General features: G+C 42.7%; 1 protein-coding gene across 1 annotated transcript in view; it reads right to left on the reverse strand.

Moving 5' to 3' along the window:
- LOC126248149 (methionine aminopeptidase 2-like) overlaps positions 1 to 24652 on the reverse strand; it is a 135801-nt gene that overhangs the window by 87089 nt on the left and 24060 nt on the right. The window contains exon 3 of the mRNA XM_049948885.1: positions 638 to 763. Within this exon, the coding sequence (XP_049804842.1) occupies positions 638 to 763 (126 nt within the window). The remainder of the gene's footprint in view (positions 1 to 637; positions 764 to 24652) is intronic.

Genomic DNA, 24652 nt, shown 5'->3' on the forward strand with positions numbered 1-24652 from the left:
CAACCTTCACGTGCTGCATCACATGTTTATGTTACCGAAGACAGCTGCAGGCCATGCAGCAGAAGACAAAGGAACCCACAGAATAAATGTTTTGCACAAATGAAGATAAATGTATGTATTCATCTACACAACAGATCAATTATAATCTGTGTGTCACCTTCTTAAAAAATCAATATGCTACTTCCACTCAAAATTGGAAAAATCATTAAGAAGAGGAAACTATTTTCAACTAATGATCCCTGTCAAGTTTTCTCTAATGGTCATTTTACTGTCAAGGAAAAATAATGTTACTCCAGTCAATCTGTAACCAATTACATCATCCATGAAGTTCTCTCCATACCAGTATAACTTTTTCCCACAAAATTTTCATGAGATTTTTGGGGGCACTTGAAGCAAACAAAACATAATGCTAATTACAATCTTGCTTCACAGAGTGTGGCAGATTCATGTAATTCAATGACATCAAAATCTAACATATTTTAGTATTAAATCAGAACAAAGTTTTAAACTGCCAATAACAACATTACAATTAAATTTAAACTGAACAGTTAAATGGAATTATAACTGCCCACATACAAAGAGAGAGAGAGAGAGAGAGAGAGAGAGAGAGAGAGAGAGAGAGAGAACTTTACTGTACCACTTGGGAAAAGCTCTACAATAGGTATGGATGGTGGGTCCGTCTGCTTTCTTTCCCCTTCTTTCTTGTCATTGTCCTTGCCCTTTCCTCTGTTACGGCGCTTCTTCTTCTTGCCATCCTTAGCACCTGGTAAATGAGGAAGTTACAATAATTATTTTCCAGTGACTAATCAATAATTATTCAAGTACCTGAAATACCATCAAACATTAGACTGATCACTGAATTAGAAGAATAATTCAGTTTTCAATAAATAGCACAACACTTGCATAAAAGGAACATGAGTACATTACAACATACCTGAAAATCTGTCACAAAAATTTTCACTTGAAGCACAACAATGAAACACGAAAAGTATATTTTCTGGCACAGTACGACAAATTAACATGTATTGTTTCTTGTCAACCGCTAATATAAAATTAAAAGAGGAGACACCAGTTTCATAATCTTTGTCCTGTATATATCAGTATCTCATGCAAATGATTGCAATAAGGAAGAAACACTACTGATCTACAGTAAAAACAGCAGTCAACCAGTCACAAATTAAAGATTGAATAATAAAGAAGTGAAGATGACTGTTATACAAAATATCTAACTTTACCACAACACAAATGATAATTTATAACGTTAATTAATAGCCGAGTGTGTTAACTTGCCACTTCCAGGATTCAGGGAGGCATGTCTGTCCTAAATCAAGAAATCCATGTCATGCATTAACAACAAGGGCTCATGTGCCATTCGGCCTGAATGTGTTTTTAGGCAGTTTTCCATATCCAACTAGTTAAATAATGGGCAGTAACACATGTCCTGCCTCCGATAAATGCTACACCAATGTTTAGAAAACATTCTCAAAGTTGAACATGTGATTGATACTAAAGGCAGACAGATGGGGTACACAGAAGTCCCCTTCTCCAGCAGTTTCATTTCTGACTATGAATGTTTGGGGCACCTCGGTGCACTAACATGACACTGTTTTCATCTAAGAATGCTGCTTTAATGCAGCAAAACTGGTTGTGACAATAACAAACTCACCAATTACAGATGTCTTGTAGTTCATTTTACTTCCTACTATATTACACAAACTCTTAACTAAAATTTCTTCACACTTAATTTTTTACCTTGTCAGTCCCAGGCTAAACCGACTGGAAGTGGCAAAACATGGAAGGAATTTGGAATAAGCATCAACTAACAAATGTACAAACAATTACATAGATTAAAAAGGTATGACAATATTATGAAAAGGATAGATTTATAACAACAAAAATAACCAATTTTTTACAATATAGTGTAATTGGATAGGTAAAAAAATCTACTCACCAAGCGGCAGCAGAACACGTCTGGTAAGTCTCCCCTGACCTGTGGTTCTGGGTGACTTTTCCGATCTACCCTGTTTCCTAAACCTCTCCAGTCCTTTCCCTTCACCACTCTTCCTTCTCCTTCCCCTTCAACCCTTTTACCAGAAAACGAGTCACTGGCTCCGAAAGCTTGCATAAGTATAACCTCCTTTTATGTGTGTGTTCTGCCGCCACTGGTGAAAAGGGATTGGTATTCATCATATAGAGATATTGAGTCGCAGAAAGGCACAACAAAAAGACTGCTAAAGACTGCTAAACACGTGAGCTTCACACACGAGACCCAAGAGACCATCGTCTCTAGCTACTGAAGCCAGTGGCCAGAGACTGGGTGTGCACAGAGGTGATTTGAGACAAGAAAAGCTACTGTATTACAGAACTTTGTAATGAGGACAGCCCCAGGCTAGAGACCCAAGAGACCACTGTCTCTAGCCACTGAGGCCAGTGGCCAGAGACTGGGGGCACACAGAGGTAGGTAGGTAGGTGTGTGTGTGTGTGTGTGTGTGTGTGTGTTGTCTACTTTAGAAAAAGGCTTTTTGGCTGAAAGCTCACTTGTTCAGCCTTTTTTTGTTCTGCCTATCTGCAGATCAACATCTCCTCTATATGGTGAGTAAGCAATCCTTTTCCTAATATTGTCATTATTCCATCCTGTATTTTCCACTGTTTGATTAAGAAGGTATGCTGATCCAGTATAATGTTACTGACTTCTTGTGGATGGTAACAAACCATAAAAAAACTGTCAGTGATCTCAAAAACAACATATTTCATTACTTTCTATTGATACTATACTGATCGAGAAATCATTATCACTATGCAAGCTAGTCACAGCACTCTGCAGACAGTGACATATTCTTTGCCACAGTGAAGGTGTGCGAGTGAGTGGGGTGGTTATGATGATGATGATGATGATGATGATGATGATTATGATTATGATTGAAGCTTGTGGGCACTCAATGGAAAGGTCATCAGCACCCTTACACTCATTAAAACAAACAAATGTGGCTAAAACCTTGAAAATTATTCCAAACTAGTGCACTCAAATCGAGCACACAATCACTTAAGCTGACATGCTCTAAAACAATGGAGAAAGAGTGAAAGTTGCTATACATTAGATTAAAACACAAGTAAAATGACAATGGAGCTAAAAGAATGTCACAGGTAGATGTGACTGGCTGACCACTTACTAAAACATGGGTAAGCCAGTCATCCAGTTAACACATTAAAACCATCACCCTAAAATGTTGGACAATTTACAAAACTTCAAAATTTGATCCACATTTTTTGATCATTACATAAAAGTGGTAGCAGATCCGTCAGCAAATCCGCCGTAGCCCGCTGGTCGGAATATACAACACAGTCTAACAAAATGTGGTGCACAGTTATCTGTATGCCACAAGCAGCACACATTGGAGGATCCTCTTAGCAGAGAAAGAAGCCATCCATCATAGGCCTGTGGCCTATGTGAAGAAGAGTAAGGAGGACCTCAGCCCATCGACGTGGCTGGAAGGAGGAATGCTGCAGCTGCATTGTGGGCTTTATTAGATAGAGCTTATTGTATGTCACTTCCAGCTACTCATCCTCCCACTGGTGCAAAACTCCAGAGCTCAACAGTGAGGTAACAGCATGCAGGGGGATGGCACAGTGAAATACCTGATGACGACTTGCGGGGAACGTAAGGAAGGATCTAACAGCCAATGCTAGATCCGCCCTTTCATTCCCCGCAAGTCCCGTGTGCCCTGCTACCCAGCAGAAAAACAACTCTTTCCCCAGTTGTCGTAGTTGGAGGAGAGCACACTGGATATTCTGTACTACTTTATCTGCTGGGTACAAATGTTTCAGAGAGTGAAAGGTACTCAGGGAATCAGAACAGAGACGAAATTTAGCACTGGAAGAACATGTCATCTGCTTCAGTGCTCGCATAGATTGCACATAATTTGGCATCGAACAAAGTAAACTCACGAGCAGTTGATCCTTGAGGACACGATCTGGAAAAACAACAGAGCAATCAACAGAGTCCCCCTGTCTCAACCCATCCATAAGGATGGCTACATAGTTGTGGTACTCAGATAAAATGTCAGAAAACAATGTATGGAAAACAGAAGCAGTAGTGCAGCCTCTCCTCAGGGTTGCCTCAAGTTTCCCCAAGTGAAATTCCCTGATATTTCCCTGCTTTCCAGACAAGTTTTAGCATTTTTCCCTGACAAATTTTGAGATCTCGAGCGTGGATAAAGTCTCAGATTGACCAAAAATATAGGGACTTCTATGTTTCTAAATGTGTGAGCAAAAATCTTAAGTACTAACATCAACATCTGTTGTAATGAACTGTTTTTAGATGGAGAAAGCAGGACATTATTTTATTTTAAGAAAATGAAACACATTTGGTGACGAAAATATGCATTTTCTTAGAGTCACAAGACATTTTTAAAATACATACCTTCACCGATTTCAGAAATAATCTCATAAAAAAGTAGGCCTCTTAAAAAAAGTGTATAAGGCAGAGAAGAGTTGTGTAAACCAACACTATAGGTGACCACCAATAAAATGTTGGTTCTACTATGCTCGTTATTATCAGTTATTACTCACTGTGTTATGTTTTAAAGGTATTGTGTGTCCACCTGCTTAGCTGGGTGGTAACATGTTTGCCTAACACGCAGCAGGCCCAAGTTCGATTCCCGGCCAGGTTGGAGATTTTTTCCACTTGTGGACTGGGTGTTGTGTTGTCATCATCATTTCACGATCACCAACATGGAAGCTGCCCAATGTGCCATCACCTGAACGAAGACTTGCAACCCGAAGGCCAAACTTCCCTGGATAAGCCTCCTGGCCATCAATGCCACATGATCATTTCATTTTACAAGTATTGTGTGTTTTTCCTTTCAAAAAATATATGAGTACATAGTGTACAAACCGCCAGCAACTGCCACAATTGCCTTCTGCTTTATCATCCATGCTTTCTAATATTTGAACTACTTTCAAAGTGCCAAAATGTACTAGAATAAATCACATGTCTATGAAACACTGCAATGTACAACGTACTTGCAGTGAGACAGTCACAATTCCTGAAACCCAGTGCCCACGGCCTTTGGCCTGCCGAGGAGCACTGCAATCCTGGGTCCACGGATAAACAACGAAAATTTGACGCATTACGCCACACAAAAACAGACGCAGCCTGCAGGCAGATCGATGAGACTAGATCCAATGGGCAGAGCTTGCACATTAGTGGGAAACAATGGGATTTAGATCAGCAGACACGATCCATTACATATACCCACAGAGATGGCCAGTCATTGGAAGTCCACTCATGTGGCAAGCTGTTCACATGCCACAGACACAATGTTGATAAAAAGAGACTGCAGTGATCAATCCATGCAACAGATAACTTGCTTGAATACTCCGAGATCCAATACTAGTGAGGATAGGTAACAACTCTCCATGAAGATGATTGCTGAGCTACAGACAGGCATGTAGGAAAGACAATCACACTATCACAACTAAATTTTCGGCCATAGCCTTTTTCGGAAAATGAGAGCACACACACACACACACACACACACACACACACACACACACACACACCTTCAATAATCATGCAGACACAACTCATGCACATATGACCACCGTCTCCGGCCGCTGGATCACCAGTCTCTGAGAATCAGATCCAAACAAACCACTCCTCACGCCTCTCTGCCTCTCGTTGGCAGCTGCAAGGCTAGTGGCAAGAAGTGGTAGCACTAACTGCAAACTGAGGGGAATGGTAGGAAGCGGAGAAATGGTAAGAATGAGGGAGTTGGGAAGTAGAGCATGTACTCAGCTGCACCCATCCAACAACAATGCATTACATCTCAGTACACAAAAAATTTCATCTACTAACTCAAAAATGAGATTTTTCCAGTGTTTTCTTCAAATTTCCCTGAAATTTCCTTGATTTCCCTGACATGTTTGAAATTCCCTGACTTCAAGAACTTTTGACAATCCTGCTCCTGTACTGCAACAAATCCAAAATTACTCCGTGCCTCTGCAGTAACCAGGGCAGCAGATGGTTAAAACCCTGGATTTCGGGTCATAATTGTTCCACACAAAGTAACTCCCAGCACACACTGCACGCGGATCTGAAACAGCTTGTTCCCCAGGGACAGTTGGAGAAAAGGCATTTTAGAGTTGGATGAGCAACAGTATGGTATGTGGGTGAAGATGAAGCTGCGAGGAACTTACATGCCTGATGCACCATGAGGAGCTGCCACCGGATGGTAAGTGGTGGTTACCCAGCCTCAGCACAGAGACTGGATGTGGGACTGGTCCTACAAGCACCCATAGCCAGCCAAATCCCCCCATGGTGGACAGCGTCAATGATCTTCCAGTAACAAGGCCTCACTGATCTATACACCATGCATCCATAGCCCGGCTGTGAAAGCACGAAAGCCCTATAAAACTAGAGCTGATAAACCCTGGCCACTCCCCAAGACCTGTAGCTTAGGTACTTTATGATGTTTAGTGCCTTGAGAGACTGGGCTTTCAGGTCTCTCAGTTGTGGCAACCATGACAATTTGGAGTCAAAAATGAGGACCAGACCTCAGTGAGTCTCTAAAATGTGGGATGGCATCCATCATATACAAGTCACGTAAATCAAAAATATGACAAGAATGACTGAAATGAACACAGACACACTTACTTGTCTGCAGAAAACTGAAAACCTGTCTCTAAAGCCCACTTCTCTCTGCACTGTAAGCTACAACTGATGGCTCGCTGTTGCAACACTGGAGGGGAACAGAAAAAGACACAAAATTGTCCACCAATAATGAGCACTGTACAGGACTTCATACCATACACATGAGACTGCTTACTACTATGGCAAAGAGGGTAACACTTAAAATACTGCCCTAAGGGACACCATTCTCCTGCTCAAATTGGTTTGACAGCATATCACCAACTCAAGCCCTAAGAAACCCCTAAGACAGGAAAGACTGATGCAGTTGCACGAGAACACTGTGTCTCCAAATAGTGTCATATGCCTTACCAATATCAAATATGCCAATACAATGATGTTTACATAGAAAAGACTGCTGAATAGCCACCTCTAGACACACTGGACCGAAATCTCCAGAGTCCAGACACAGAGTGGCCAAGCACTTGCCTGGTCTCTAACAACCAGGCCAGACAACGGCTAACCATTCGCTCTAGGGTGTTTCCTACACAGCTCATTAAGGCGATACTCCTGAACTAACTAAAGGAAGATGTGTGGTCTTTTCCTGGTTTGAAGAGAGGTATCAGAATTACCTCCCTCCACGAGCTGGGCAAGTTGCCTGTCTGCCACATAAAACATTCGAGGAGGATTTCCTTCAATGTTTCTGGCAAATGTCGAAGCAGACAGAATCAGATTTGGTTGTGACTGGGTGCAGTGTCAAGAGTCTCTGACAATGCCGATTCCAGCTCGCACATGGAGAAAGCCGAGTTGCAGAACTCAGAACTGTTGAATCTGAAGTCCAACCTGCACCTCTCTACAGTCGTATAATAGCAACGAAACACTGGATCCTGGCTTGCATTGGCAGTAGTTTTTGCAAAATGCTCTGCCAGCGACTCAGTGATCTCCAGGTGTTGTTTGGAGACACCCCCGTTTCAGTACTGCTGCTATTGGTAAATGACTGTGTTTACTGGAAATCCTCCGGATTGCTTCCTGTACTTTTGTAAAACAAGTGGAAAGGTTTATAGAGTCCAGGAATGCTTGCCATGACCTTTTCTTGCTCTCCTTAATTACACGTTGAGCCTTGGCTCTTACGACTCTAGAGGATATGAGGTTGTCTGCTGTAGGGCGGCATTTACATTGTCAAAGAGCCGCACACCTGTCCCGGATTGCTGAACAGCACTCATCTGTCCACCAAGGTACAGGCTGTCTCCCTAGATGACTTGAGGACTTTGGGATGGATAAGTCAGCATCTTGTTGGATAACTCGTATGACGTGGTCCACCCATTCACAGCCAGCTGGCTGAATAGTGTCCAGTTAGCCCTGCTGACCACCCATTTTGGTGGGTTCTGTTGAAGCAATGCTCCATTTAGTAAGTTAAAACGGAGTGGGAAATGGTCACTGGAATGAAGGTCATCAATGACTTCCCACTGAACAGAGTCTGCAAGGGCTGGAGAGAGAGAGAGAGAGAGAGAGAGAGAGAGAGAGAGAGAGAGAGAGAGAGAGAGAGAGGGAGAGGGGGGGGGGGAGCGTTGATGGCTGAAAATGATCCAGTAGTAGCACAGAAGTGAGTGGGAGTACCAGTGTTTAGGATGCACAGCTCTTGGGATGTCATGAGGCCCTCCAAAAACTGACCCCTGACAATGAGGACAAGTGGAGGTCCACCCCCAAAAGACATGACATTGATGTCTCCCATGAGGAGATATGGGTGGGGGGAGTTGTTCCATAAGTTCTGTGAGAGCCTCACAGTCTATTGCATCAGATGGGGGTAAATACAGCAAGCAAACTGTGATCCTCTGACACATGTGAATGACAACTGCAGCTGCTTACAGGTCAGTACCCAAGGGGAGAGCAGAGGAGTGGTGTGGTGTGAGTTATTTACAAACACAGCAACACTTCCCTTGGCTCTTTCCCCAGACAGGTCATTCTTGCTACAGACTGTATAGCCCCACAGGACAGGGACACCAGATACTTTAAAATATGTTTCCTTCATACAGATGCACACTAGGCATTGCTGTGCTAGGAGCATCAGTTCCTCCGCAAGTGCCCTGAACCCATTTAACATTCCACTGGAGGATGGGAGCCATTTATCTTGGAAGTTGTACTTTCACCCTGTCCTTCCACCTGGGAGGGGAGCCTACCATATGAGGAGGCTCAGCTTTGGGGTGAGATGATTGTCCCAGTTTGGCACCTAGCTCTAATGGAGAATCATGGGATACAGCAGAGAGGACGAGTTCGACATTGTCGGACAGTTGACTTTCTGGCTCTGTCAGTGGTTGATGTTTTGTCTTTTTTGTGCTGAGTGGACTTTGGGGGCACAACTGTAGCAGCACTGGACAGTGGACCAGGCTGAATCTTCGGAATGGCAGCGAGCTCCACAACAGCTGCAACCACAGTCCTGTCTGAAGTCCTGGGTGAAGGTATGGGGTTCAAAACAACTGAAGCAGAACAAGTGCACTGGCAGATGCAGGTACTAGTGTTGGCACTGGCAACCTCCATTTTGTAGCAGTGTCAGTTTTTGGGACTGGCTATTTAAGAACAGACACAAATGAGGTAGTGAACGTTGGGGGCTGCATGGCCTTATACATCTTTTTGGCCTCTCCATAAGAGATACACTTATTTGTTTTTATTTCCTGTATCTTCAAGAAAGACACTGCAGTCCCCACTCTAAACAGGGTGATTCCCAGAGCAGTTGGCACACTTCACAGGAGATGAACAACCAACTCCTTCATGAGCAGCCTTCCCACATTTGCCCCAAGTGGCTTCTCCCTTAAATCCAACGGTAGTGTGCCCAAAGCACCAGCACTTAAAACAGCACATTGGTTTTGGGAAATAAAGCCATAGGCTAAGGTGAAGGAAGCCAAACACTAGTGGACTCTGGAAGTTTTGTGCTGCTGAAAGTCATTATAAACAAGTCTGATTTCATAAGACTGCCATCTACCCTTTTCATGATGTTTTGCACATAAAAGAAAAAAGAAAAAAAAAGCCTTCCCAGGACCATTCAGCTTTCAGTTCTTCTCAGGGAACATCAAATAGATCTCGACAAGGTCAAGGTGTTGTGCAGTTCAGTTTCAATTGCATACTCCCTGAGGCATTGAGCTTTTTGGAGATTCTTCACTTGTTGGTAACTTGACATTTGAACCAACAGAGTCCCATTTCACAAGCACTTGACAGATTTTAATGTTCCAGCAATGTCCTCCAATCCTTTTCGTATATAAAATGGTGAAATTTTGTGGAAAGTGACCTCTTTTCTTTTAATTACTATTAACTCATTCTGAGGAACAGCATGTGTTCTATAAGAAGTGACAGATAGGACTGGTTTCCCAAGCTCTCTTGTCAGACTGGGTGTTGTTACCTTCCAGCAGCCCACTCTTTCTGCTGGGAGGAGGAAGGGAGACTTTTGAAGGATCAATCTTGGTCCCATGAGGAGCTAGGGAAATACCTGTCCACCTAGACAGAGCCCCATGCGCCAAGGTAGCACCTATACAACTGAGGTGGGAGGTTCCACAGAGATTGCCCTCTAATGACTATTTCACCTCAACAACCATGCATCTCATCAGCGTACTGTACACCTTAAGATTGATGGTTTCTTTTTAATACAGGTTTATTCCATCCTTGCGATGTGCGTAGTCAACCCAAGATACCCATTCCCTGTGACACAACATTCCACCACCGTGCCACACTGTGGTTGCTAAAGCATACCCAGAGCTTTTGGTGACAGAGGACCGGTGATGCTTACCAGTCCCCAGCTAAGGAACTCTGGGATCGCCAAGCCCGTACCCAGCAACTAAATGCTGAGCCCCTAAAAGTGGGTGAGATCACATAGACATGCATTTTCCCTTGCTTCAATCAGTTGTCAGAGTATGCCAGCTAGTAAGGATATGAGTATTATGTATTTTCACTTTGCTCCATGCAAGACTAAAATAAAGAAGTCTCTCAAAAGATTTGTGCAGTCTTCCACGTCTGGTACAAGTGGCAGTGATTGATGTGAATAAAACAAAAATAAAAAAATAAAAAATAAATCCATAAGAAGATAGACAACAATTATTTGAATAATAAACATCAATGTGAAACTTGCAATGAAGTATTGTCACACGAGTGTAAAGAAATAATCGAAGCTTGTGAGTCATTTCTCAACTAAACAATCCAAGGAAGCTTATAAACCATTTGATTTCTTCAAAACGAAACTGAAAATTCTTAATCAGCAGCAAACTACAACAATTCTGGTTATAAAACAGTATTGTTATTTGTTGATTGAAAATAATAATATGTTGTTGTTTATTTGATTTAGCAATTTTTTAAATCTGATTTTGTGTGCCTATTGTCAATGAGAAAGCGTTATTAGCCAGCTACCGAGTCGCTAAAGCAAAGACGCCACATACAGGTGCCAAGAATCTTATTTTGCCAGCAGCCCTGGATGTGGCTGAAATTGTGTTAGGTAATCAGGAAGAAGACGAGCTAAAAAGGATGCCACTTTCTGATAATACCACTGTATGCAGATTAAACAATACAGTCAGTTACATTCGAGAACAATAAGCCTATAAATTAATGAAGAGCCCGCATTTTGCTTCGCAGTTCAGATATTTCAGATTGTGGGCTTTGAAGCTGATTGAAGACATTTTATTTTGTAAAGCACTAGCTGTGAGCACTACGGGCCAGTGTTTGTATGATGTTTTCAGAAAGCACTTGCAACTACCAGACTCATTGGACAAAATGTTTCGCCATTTGTAGTATGGTGCTAAAGCTATGGCAGGCAATGAAGGTAGGCTCATTGCCAAATTAAAATCAATAATACCAAATGTTTCATGGACACAATTCTTTCTTCATCGATAAGCTCAGGCAACCATGGTTTTAACTTCCGATTTAAATTATGTATTTAAGGAGGCAATGAAACTTGTGAACTCTACTAGAGGTAGAGCATTGCCAACTCAACTGTTTCATATTATCTGTTAAGACATGGGTTCATTCCATGAAAATCTTTATCACACAGAGGTCAGATGGCTTTCCAAGGGAAATATATTGACACGATTTCTTGAACTGAAAGCTAAACTGTTAATGTTCTTACAAGATTCTAAATCTGGTTATGTGAATTATTTTTGTGATGACATTTGGCTATTAAAATTAGCATTCTCACTGATCTTTTTAATCACCTAAAAATTTTAAATGACAGCCTCCATTGCAGAAAAGAAAACATTATAATGGCGAAGGACAAAAATCAAAGGATTCCTAACAAAACTTCATTTACTTTCAATGTCTTCACAAAAGATGGTATTTGAGCCTTTTCCTTGCATTCAAAAGATTGCTCAAGAAATTGCAAAGCAACAATCGGTGGTAGTAAGTTCTCACATTCCCTGCATGATACAGAGCTTGAATAATTTGGACAAGAAACTATTATGTTACTTTCCACAACTGAACTCTGAAGCTGACAAAGGACATAGATGGACACTAAACCCTTTCTGGATATTTCTGTACAACTGGCTGATCTGAGCACAAGGATGAAAAACCACATAGATTTTGCTGCTGATGGCACGCTTAAAATGGTATTTAATTCACATCTTTTGGAGGAAGAGAAAAAAACGGTATCCACAGCTGGCAAGAGATGCTCTGAAACTATTAGTGTCATTCGCCACTACCTGTCTATATGAATTGGCATTCTCTTCAATGGTGAACATAAGACTAAGAGGAGGAAACAGGCTTCAATTAAAAAAGGATATGGTTATTTGTGTCTCAAAAACAGAACCACAATTTGGAAAATTATTAATGAATGGGCACAGGCTTCTCATTGATATTGTTGTATTTTTATTGTATTGTAGGACCTACAACCGTTGCTTGCTTTCATTATTTCTTATCAGCTTCCATGCTCTTTATTCATTCTGAATACTTTTGGAATGTCATAAATGGTAAACACTGCTACTAGAGTATCAAAACGTTCAGCATCAGTCTTACATCATGAACTTACACATATAGACAGGGAAAGTGGCAAACTATTATAAAAGATCTTTGCCACTCTGATAATTGCTGTAACATCATAGAGCTAAAGACAGGCTTGATAAAAACCCACAATACTGCAGGCCTACAAGAGATCTTCTCGGAACACAAAATAATACTTTTTCTAGTGAACTGGAAAATCAAACCTGGAATGAAGTACATGTGGAAAACAGTATAGATGGCTAAGTTCTCTAATGCTGCACATTTTTTAAATTAATTTTTGAGGAGACATTTCTGAAAGTAACCACTTCAAGCAGCTTGGAAAATAAACTAATAACTGTGAGGATCAGAAAGTCCCTCCACACCCTTAAATTTCACAGTTTTCTACAAAAGCACACCACCAATCCACAATTCCTAGATTTCTATGACATGTACCAAAAGATAAATGAGAGGGTATCGCTTGCTGCAAAAAAGGTGTTCAATGGCAAAATAATAAATAATGCAGCAAATAAAAGCAAAGCTGTATTGGTATGTCATAAAATATGGAAGTGTAGGAAGAAAAAAAAAAGGGGTAGTAGAGCAACAGAAAATCCTCACAAACTGGCGGATTTTGTAAACAAATATTTCTCTGGTATAGTGGAGAAGTTTTAACTAAATCTTACTTAAACATCCCCAAAGTGAATTACACAGCACACACAATAGTGATGTTTTCCACAATACAACTTCAAGCCAGGAATAAAATATGATATTTAGACGTAAATGAGGTTCTAGTCTCTGTTCTGAAAGGGAATATGAATCTTTTAATTCAACAACATTTTGAAAATACAGATTGCTAATCACCATATAGACAAGTTGAATCACCAACAGGCGTAACAAAAATACTGCCATACTTTTAAGCTTTTGCCAGGAGGTCTTCTTCCGAAGTAGAAAACACAGACACAGTCACACAAGCACAACACACAGACAAAAATGACCACTATCTCTGGCCACTGTGGCCAGACTGCAATTATGCCTGACGGAAGCAGCCATCTGGTGTGGTTGGTGGGGGTAAAGAGGTGGTATGTGGTGGGGAGGGGGACGGATAGGAAGGTAGGGGTGTGGGAAGGTGTAGTGGTGCTTGTGGGAGCATGCACGGACATGGTACGGACAGGGTAGCACCACTAGGTGCAATCAGGAAGTTGGGTGGGGTAGTGGGAAGGGAAAGGGAGTGTTAAAGGAGAGAAGTAGAGAGTGAGGGGAACTTTTGGGTGTGTTGGCACAATATAAGGCTGTGTAATGCTGGAATGGGAGCAGGGAACAATTGGAACTAAATGTTGAGGCCAGCAGGTTTAAGGGAACACAGGATATATGCGAGGAGAGTTTCCACCGATGCAATTTAGAGAAGCTGGTGCGAGTAGAATGATTCTAGATGGCACAGGCTGTGAAGCAGTCACTGAACTGAAGCTCACTGTGTTGGACAACGTGTTCAGCAAGGGTGATCCACCTGTCTCTTGGCCATAGTTTGTTGGCGGCCATTTGTGAGGACAGACAGTTTGTTAGCTGTCATACCCAAATAGAAAGCAGCAGTGGTTACATTTTAGTTTGTAGATCACAACTGCTTTCACAGGTAGCACTGCCTTTCATGGCAAACTGTGGCCCAGAGAGCACTGGACCGTCCAGCTGTTGAACACACTGCCCAACACAATGCACTTCACTTCAATGACTGCTTCACAGCCTGCACCATTTGCATCCTTCCTACATATCCCATCTTTTCTGAACAACACTGGTGGGGAATCTCTCCACAATATATCGTATGTTCCCCTAGCCCCCCTAACCTGAACCTTCACTAATCCCTATTCTCCCACCTACCTACTCCTTCCTTACTCCCACTTCAAAATGACCAAGCTTTATATTCCATCAACACACTCACTATTTCCTTTTCCTCCTTTTATCCCCTTCCCTATTTCTCTGCTTCCCTTACCCCCCCCCCCTTTCCCCAAAACCTCCCAACTGCATCTAGCAGCCTACACTGTCACCACCACATCCCTGTATGCTCCACAAGCAGCACTACACCTTCCCCACCCCTACCGTTTCATCTCTTCCCCCTCCTCGCTCCGTGTCTCCTCTTTATCGCCACTACCCACGGCACACTGCTGTTCCCAACAGGTGCAGTTGCAGTCCTGCCAGTGGCCAGAGACAGTCTGTGTCTGTGTCTGTGTCTGTGTCTGTCTGTGTGTGTGTGTGTTTCCCCCTACTTTGGAAAAAGGCCTTTTGACCAAAAGCTTGAATGTATAGCAGTTTTGTTTGTTGTGCCGGTCTGTGACTCAACATCTCCATATGGTGAGTCACAATCTATTCTTTTCGTAATACTGTTGTTATTCCATAATGGACTTTCCATTGTTTGATTTAGTACTTTAATTCAAGTATTTTTTCCAGATTGCCTGAAGCATGCACAAGCTGGTCCTTACTAAAGAAAGGTAATTAGGTGAGGATAGAAAACCACAGGCCACTTCCTGAAAACAAGGGCTTTCGGTCTTACTTGGAAAATAGGATGCAAAAGGTAGAGATAATTCAGGAGCTCATTTTCAAGGATAGACAACTCCACTTTTCACTTTTTTAAAGGAGAGACCAAACATTAAAATATAGAGAGATCTATATGGTGTAGAGTACTGAGTAATTATCAGGTGATTCTTATTATGCCCTGAAAGTAAATTTCAGTTAAAATTTGGTGTGTGTGTGTGTGTGTGTGTGTGTGTGTGTGTGTGTTTGGAGCTTACAGGTGCTCAATGGTAGGTTATCAGCACCCTTACACACATTAAAAGAAACAAATGTGGATAAAAGTATTAAAATAGTTTCACACAGTGAGGAGGAAACCTATCAAATGACACTCGTGCACTCATTCCCACCTCACTCGCTTTATCCTACACGATCAGTTAAAGTTTGGAACAGAGTGAAAAAAGTTGAAATTTGAAAATAAATTTACGAGTTGTCCTGTTTCGTTGCACATTTGAGGCTCCTTCGGCCACCTTCCAATTGCTTTTATCTTTTAGCTTTTCCTGCTTCTTTAGAATGAATGAAGTTCTTGCACATTGTGTTCCACAACTACACTTTATTACATTAATAAATAACTTAAGGTACGGCTGAAAATACAACGTCTTACGACAGAAGACAACCGCCATACTGAATATGCATTGTAGTATGGGAATGCCAGAGAGATATTCCTGTCATCTTATTGGCTGCTGCTGGAGTTGGCCAAATATGAAGAAAAAATGTAACGGAGCTATCCAGTTGTGTTCCATAGATCATAACCCACATTTCTTGAACACATTTCAGTTCATTTTTTCAGTGTGAGGAGATTATAATTATATTAAAGTTCAAAAGTACTACTGGAATCAGTTATCATTACAGTTTTATGAATAATGGAGGTGTCCACCTTTAATAATGTCTGCTGCTGATAACTTTTTTAGTAAAACAATTGTCAGGCGCAGATGTGCCTCAGTGTCGTGTGTTGGTCCAATACTGTTCTTAACATGTATCAATGACTTTCCAGACAGTATAAGACACGGAGAAAAAATTTTCTTTGCTGATGAGAGCAACAGTCACTGAGGAAGCACCACAACTGCTATTAGAGAAAGCAAGGGCAATATGTAATTAATTAGTACTATATACAAAAAAGCAGCTTGGAGAAAGCAAGGGCAATATGTAATTAATTAGTACTATATATAAAAAAAGCAGCTTGCACGTCAGGACAAAGATGGAAAACAACTCTGTTGCATTAAGCATAAATAAGAAACCTATAGTGTGTGTAAAAATCACAAAGTTTTTAGGGATTAATACTGAGTGTTGATTAACAGAGAATGAAGACACAAAGATACCAGAAAAGAAAAATGTCATTAGCACAATACGCTCTCAGGGTTCTATAATCAGTTTGTAACACCAAATGTCTTTGGGTGACATACTATTTCTACATACACTCAATTATTAACAATGGGATTTTTTTTTTGGGGGGGGGGGGGGAGATCAAAGGTGCAAAACATGGACACAGTTCCAAACTGCAGAAAAGGGCCTTAAGAATAACAAAGTGGTAGTCACACTCTAAAAGTTGTAATCACACTCACAGTAAAGAAATTTTAACAAAACTGTATACTTGCTTCATCAAATGAGTACCTTTATCAATCTGTTGTGTGTATCAGGGAAAACCTTAGTATTTCACTAATAGCTCTATACATGATAATGGAATAAGAGCCGTTTTTGACTTTCATTCACCAAAGCAAAAACAAACAATAAATTCAAAGCAGCATGTTCCATCAAAACATCTATAGTGCATGACAGTAATGTCCTCCTTTTGAGCACAATATTTCAATCATTATGGGGGGATGCTGACTCAGTCTGAAGGGAGGGCATGCAGAAGTGCATGTGGCTTAGCAACATGTTTACAAACTTTGCGACAGTTCTCTGAACATAGTGAAGGTCGTACAGAGTGCATAACAGCATGTTCACAGTCCTGGGGTCACCAGTAGGTATTCATATTGTGTGTAGTGACACACTGCAAACTACTTTCGTTACTACAACTTTTCTCATGCAAATCATGAATAATCAAAAGAATATCGTACAACCAATTTCATGCTGCAAAGCATTCACAGCACTTTTTCTTTTGCAAACACCACTCACCATCTAATCTAAACATCACTCTTACCTGTACAATATGACATAGATATTTGTGTGGATGCAAAAATACCACTACACAGGAAGCTTGGGAAGAAACGGAACATTGACTGATGGTAAATTTCAATGTCAAAATATGAGTGCATAGCACACTACATTAGGAAACTGATATCTGTTGGCACCAGGTTACGGTTCATGAGGAATGGAAGCACTGTTTAATGTGCCATTTTTTTTATTCGATTGCCTCTATCGCAAAGTTTTTGAATAAAATTATCAGTTTCGGCTATGCAATAGCCATCTTCAGAAGCTACAATAAAAGTGAAAGAACATAAATTACTTTACTTACATTAAAAACAAATGACAATAATTACAACAAAAACATATTATAGCTCTTATTCTGTCACACTGCAACAATTGATGAGATGTAAAAATAACACAAGTAAAAACCACCATGCATGCTTCAACCAGCTATGGATAGGATGCAAAGTTATCCTAAATGTCATCAATGCACGCATAACATACAAATACTCATACAGTAACAAACAAATACAAAGTAATTAAAATCAAGTTCAATTAAAAGTACAGAACTTTTAAGATATATTTAGTTGTATGAGGTTTGCCTAGAAAGTAATGCACTGCATATTTTTCTTCAACAGTTCTTTATTCCACATAATGAGAATTACACACACGGAAGAATGGTGTTTTACCTAAACATCCTATTTTTCCACGTAATCTCCTTGTCATTCCATGGCCTTCCTCCAGTGCGGAACAAGAGCATGTACGCCCTGTCAGCACCAATCCTTGTCCTGGTTTTGTTTTGTTTTAGGGTGCAAAAACATCTGGGGTCATATGTGCCCAAGTCAAAACTAGACAACATGAAGACACAGAGAATTTAAAGAACGACTATACATCAATCTCAATTGACATAAGAGAAGACAGCTAAAAACAGGGACGTGAGCAAAGGGCTACAAAAGACACCATACAGAAATGGAGGCCAAAAACTAAAAATTAAATGGCCTTTACCATATTGCTTTGATGGATAAAAAGTAAAACGCGGCCCACAGCCCAGGCCTTTGCTAAAATGGCCGATAACTCAAACAGCAAACCCAAGTGGGTACGTAAATGGTTAAAAAATGGACATTCCGTCAGGAAGTGGCGGACAGTTAAAACTTGGGTGCAATGTGGGGGAGCACCATGTATCATATGACGATGGCTAAAAAGGCAGTGAACCAATACGCAACCTAGTTAAAATTACCTCCTCCTGGCAGGAGGGCCGAGAAGAGGTCATCCACGCTGCTGGGGGAGGCTTAATAAGCCAGAGCTTATTCCCATGAAGGGAGGACCAATAGCAATGCCAAAGGGATACCACCTCCTGACAGACGGCAACAAAGAGATCATTGGAGGGAATATAGGAACTAGTGGGCTGAGGTACAAGGACTGCAGCCTTGGCAGGAGCCTCATTTCCTAGCAGACCGACATGGCCAGAAACCCACATAAACATCACAGTGGCTCCACCAAGAGTGAGCAAGTGACAGTTTTCCTTGACCCGTTGCACTATGGGATGGGCAGTGTACAGCGCACATGGACTTTGAAGTGTGCTGGGAGCGTCTGAGCAGAGGACACAAATGAAAATTCAGTGGTGCCGGATGTACTCCATGGCCTGATACAGTGTGAAGAGCTCAGCTGTAAATACTGAGCAGTGCGCCAGAAGCCGAAATCGAAAGACATGGGTGTCAATGACGAAGGCACATCCAACACCACAGTCAGTCCGAGAGCCATCAGTGTGCACAAAGGTACTATTGCCGAGTTCAGTGTACACAAAGATGCTATTGCCGAGTTCCATGTGAAGGTCTTGAAACAGAAGGCGGTAGAGTGAGACTAGAGTAGTGTCCTTCGGAAGCAAATGAAGGCCAAGTTTAACACAGGCCGCTTCACGAAGCCAAGGTGGTGAACAGTTCACACCGACCAGGAAAGTTACAGGTAGTGTGAAGTTAAGTCACCACAGTAAGTGCCGAAAGTGGATGCCAGGAGGTAACAGACAAGAGGGACGCACCCCATACTGGCGATCAAAGGAATCATTGAAGGAGGAGGCATAGGAGGTGTGGCTACACATGGCAGATAAACAGCAAGCATATCTGCTGAGGAGAAAATCATGACGGCAGGACAGTGGTAATTCAGCAGCTTCAGCATGCAGACTCTAAACTGGGCTAGTGTAAAAGCCGCCGGTGGCCAGATGCCACGATGGTGGATAGTGTTGAGATGCCGTAAGAGGGACGGATGTGCAAACACATAAAAAAAGCACCCATAGTCTAGTTTCGAATGGACAAGGGACCGGTACAAACAGAGGAGGGTAGTCTGATTTGCACCCCCGGAAGTACGATAGAGGACACACAGGACATTTAGGGACCACGTACAACGGGCTGCCAGGTAAGACACATGAGAGGACCAAGAGTGTCTCCCGTCGAGCATAAGCCCCAGGAATTTCGTAGCTTCAATGAATGGAAGAGCAACAGGCCCAAGATGTAAAGATGGTGGGAGAAACCAACTGTGCCATCAGAAATCCATACAGACGGTTTCACCAGTGGAAAACCGAAAGCCATTGTTGATGCTCAAGGAGTAAAGACAATCAAGACATCACTGAAGACGCTTCTCGGTAAGACAAGACAGTGGAGAACTGCAATAGTTGGCAAAATCGTCAACAAGAAAGGAGCCAGAGATACCTGGAGTGGAGACAGGCCATTATATGATTAACGGCAATAGCAAAGAGGACGACGCTTAGGAAGGAACCCTTGAGGCACACCGGTTTCCTGGATAAAGGTGTCCGCAAGGCAGAGCCCACACGCATTTTGAAAACTCGGTATTATAAAAATTCCTGAAGGAAACAGGGAAGGCAGCCACAGGAGCCCCACGTGTAAAGAATACAGAGGATACCAGTTCTCCAGCAGGTGTCGTAGGCCTTCTCCAAATTGAAAAACACTGCCATAGCCTGGGTCTTCCGCAGAAAACCTTTCATGGATAAAGGAATGAGATGGTCAACTGCAGAACGCCACACTCTAAATCCACACTGTGAAGTCATTAGTAAATTGCGAGACTCAAGCCACCATACCAGCCGGACACCAATCATAAGTTCCACCACCTTGCAAACTCAGCTGGTGAGAGTGATGGGGCGGTAGCTACAAGGTAGGTCTTTGTCCTTATCGGGCTAAGGTATGGATATGACGGTGGATTCACGCCAATGTCCACGAAATGTGCCTTCTGCTACAGATGTGGTTGTATGTATTAAGCAGAAAGTGCTTGCCTGCATGAGAAAGGTGCTGCAACATCTGAATGTGAACAGCGTCAGGCCCTGGGGCAGAGGATCAGGATGAACTGGGAGCATGATCTAGCTCCCTCATAGTAAAGGCAGCATTGTAGCAATCACAATTCTGAGAATAGAAGGGTATCGCCTGAGCCTCCTCCACTTGTTTCCGATGGAGGAAGGCAAGGCAAGTGGGAAAAGCTCGAAATTTCCACAAAATGGCGGCCCAAGGTGTTCAAGATAGCAATAGGGTCCACAATGACATAGCTCGCTACTGTCAGGCCGGAAACTGACGAATGGATCTTGGTCCCAGAGAGCTGTCGGAGGTTGGTCAACACGACAGAGGAAGAGGTGGAACTATTAGAAGAACAAGTAAGTGAAATCCAGCTAGCTTTTTTGCTATCATGAAGAACGTGACGACACTTTGCATGCCTCTGTTTATAATGGATGCAGTTTGCCATCGTAAGATGACAGTTAAAATCGCAGAGAGCACAACTCCGAGCGTGAATTGCGATGTGACGTGCCTCAGTCCACCAAGGGCCTGGGACACAGTGTGGTAAAGAGGAAGTGCAAGGGCTGGAACATTCTGCAGCAGTACGCATAACATTTGTGAGTATTCCACCTGGTCATCACAACTGGGGATATAGTTTTCTTTGAAGGTTGCCAAGGAGGAGTAAAGCCGCCAGTCAACCTTAGTAAGCTGCCATTTGGGTGTGCACGCAGGTGGGGTAGGTGTCAGCAAATGGATAGCACACAGGAAATGGTCGCTCGAGTAGGTGTCAGAAAGAACGGACCACTCAAGACGATGGGCAACCTGGGCAGTGCAGAAGGACAGGTCCAAATGGGAATAGGTGTGCGAGGAGTTTGAAAGGGATGTAGGTGCTCTAGTTTTAAGGCAGAAGAGGTTGAGTTGATTAAGAAGATCAGCCACGAGGGCACCCCTCTGACAGTTTCTGGGAGAAGCCCGAGGGGAATGGTGTGCATTAAAGTCATCGAGTAACCGGAATTGGTGAGGTAGCTGCCCAATAAGCTGAAGGAAGTCTGCCCTGGTAACAACGAATGATGGAGGGATATAAATGGTACAAACGGAAAACGTAAGGTGAAGTACGAAAAGGCAAACAGCAACAGCTTGAAGATGGGTAGTCAGGGAGATGGGCTGACTATGAACATATCATCCCCTGCAAGCAGCATGGCGTCTCCATGACATGGAATGTCAATCTCAGGGGGAAGGTCAAAACGAATCAGGAAGAAATGTGATAGCTCAAAGCAGTTGTGAGGACGCAATTTTGTTTCCTGAAGGCAGAGCACAAAGGGACACTGCGGTGCTAAAAGCAGCCATAAATCCTCTTTGTGGGACCAAAGGCCAAAAACATTTCACTGGAGGAGAGTTATGAGGAGGAAGAAATGAAGGGGTGTCACCTCGGCAGCTGCCGAGTGACAGTCTGAGAAGACTCGCTGCTACAGGGCACAGAAGCAAGAGGATTCTGCTCCATGAGGTCCACAGAAGCATCGGCTTGCTTGTGCTGTCAGTCTGTGGAGACCAACATAGAAAAACGGCTGGTGGTGCACACCGGCGTTATGGAGGCCAGCCAGACTAAGGTATCACATGGCAACACCATCAAAGAGGATCTTCGAGTCAGTGAAGGAAAGAGACTGTTTGCCTTTCTTGGACTTCTTCGGGCCTTTCCAGTTGGCTAAAGGGACACAGAAAGTCCTCACAGGAGTATTCCTCCTGTCCTTTCTGGCCTACCGGTTGTGTAGCTGGTGGCTTTATCCCTTGAGGCAAGAGTTTGATGGCATGTTGCACAGCTGGACGGGGGGATGGCAATGCTGCCTTGACACTGGGCGATTTCACAACCTCAGAGCTGAATCTGAGGTCACATGTCTGCATGGCCATGTCCTTCATGGAGCAAGAGGTAGCAAGAACACAACTGTAAGTGCCAGATGGGAGAACATAGGGTTTGCGACTGGCCAATAACTTGCAGGCGACAGGGTAAGGCAGTTTTTCCTTTACCCAGATCTCCTAGACAGCCCATTCATCAAGATACATGGGACAACCCCAAGAGGAGACGGTACGGCTGCCATTGCAGTTGATACAGCGGGCAGGAGGAGGCAGACAATCTGCCTCATGCGCATCCCTACCATATGTCACATATTTGGCTGTGTTTCGACAAGACGTTGTAATGTGGTTGAAATGATGACACTGGTAGCAGTGCATTGGGTTCGAAATGTACGGCTGGACTGTGATAATTTAATAGCCTGCTTTGATCTTGGATGGAAGCACCACTCTATCAAAGGTGAGAAAAAGAGTGCAGGTGGGCACTAAGGAGGAATCTATCTTTTTCATCGCCCAATGGATGGTAATGACACCCTGATAAGAGAGGTAAGATTGGATTTCTGTCTCTGTCAGACAGTTGAGCAGCCTACAGTAAATAAATATACGGAAAGAATTCAGAGTTCCACTGGCTTTGACATGAACAGGATAGCTGTCAACAAGCGATGCAGCAAGCATTTGTTGCACTTGAGAATTAAAAGTAGTCTCTAAAAGCAAAATGCCATTCTGTAAACATGATCAGGATTTCACAGGGCTGACAATTGCATCAACACCTTTCTGAATAATAAATGGATTTACCGTGGCAAAGGACTGACTGTCTCCAGTATGTGAAACCACGAGGAACCTTGGTGCGGCTGGAAGGGTTTTTGAATCATTAACCTCATTCCATTTACATTTTGTTGACACTGATTGTGAAGATGATTAGCTCATTAAGAGGAAACCCCCCCCCCCCACGATTGCCAGTGTCTCTGATGGCGTGCTCCTTACAATTGGGGGGGGCTCCTTTAACAAGGGGGCACACCCACCTCAAGTGATTGTTGACACCTCACGTCACACCTCCCGAACACCTGACAGAGAGACCAACTGGCAATTTGGGAAGGGAGGAGCTCAGGCAATCACCCCTCCCTGGGCATGGCCTGTACCAGCGGGTACGTGCGAACCCTACCTGTCGACCCGGGGCTGGGAATTACAAGTTACCCAGTAACCTGTTACGTGTCAGACGTGTAGGTCGGCAGTCGGGAGCACACAGGGAGGAAGTAGAAAAAGAGGAACCTCAAATGATGAAGCACAGAAACAAGAGGAGAAGGGAAACAAAGAAAGGAAAAAGGAACAAGAGAGAGTGGTGAAACTGTCCTTATGTCAGCGACAGACAATGCAGAACATTCCAATAACACCCCAGACATGTTCCCCAAGGGAGGGGAAAAAGAATAGCAAGAGGATAGACTAGCAGCATGGAAGGGAAAAGATGCTTCAAAGGTTGAGACTGCGTGGTAGCCAAGCACGAACCCGCCAAAGAGTGGCGAGCACCCCAGGGGAGCCTTGTCCTGGTGGTGGAGCCAGTGCTTCACTGTGTGAATCACCTCCTCGTTATCCTCAAAATGTCTTCTCAAGTCGTAATGCACAGCTGTGCACGGTCTCCCCGATGGCTGCAAATTGTGGAGCTCTGCTGAACCGCCTTCTGATGACCTCACCCTCCATGCCCAGGGACTAACTGTACTTCTGTTGACAACAAATGCTCCACAGACTTTGCATAAGCATTTGTGAATATTCCACCCAGTTTCTATCTCTGCAGTGAGAAATTCAATGATGGCACGTTGCTTGTAATGTACATCACCTACAGACGCCAATCTGAAACTGTCCTGCAACTATGCTATCTGTCAGAAATGACAGAAACTTGGCGTGCTCACTCACGAGACTCCAAAATAATACATACGTAATGTTTCGCATTCTAGCATTGTTTACAGCTGAGAAAAAAAAATGTGCTGCATCACTTTCTGGGCAAACCTTGTATATAAGAAAGCAGGATTGTGAAAAAAAAGTTTAACCATATGAAAAATGTATTTGTCTTCTGACAGTTTAAAGCTGGTAAGAATTTTATACAATGTTAAAAAAAATATAAATTGCTTACAAAAATAATTCTAAAATTGGATATATTATGATAGCTCTAAAATTAATCTTAGAGAGAAGGAAGATGGAATAAAATTCAAGAACATGCAATTTTTTTTTCTCATATTCCATTTTATGTTTTTGATTCAAACAGTAAGTAATAAATTGAAAATAAAAC

This window comes from Schistocerca nitens, chromosome 3 (assembly GCF_023898315.1).
Source record: "Schistocerca nitens isolate TAMUIC-IGC-003100 chromosome 3, iqSchNite1.1, whole genome shotgun sequence".
Lineage (NCBI taxonomy): Eukaryota > Metazoa > Arthropoda > Insecta > Orthoptera > Acrididae > Schistocerca > Schistocerca nitens.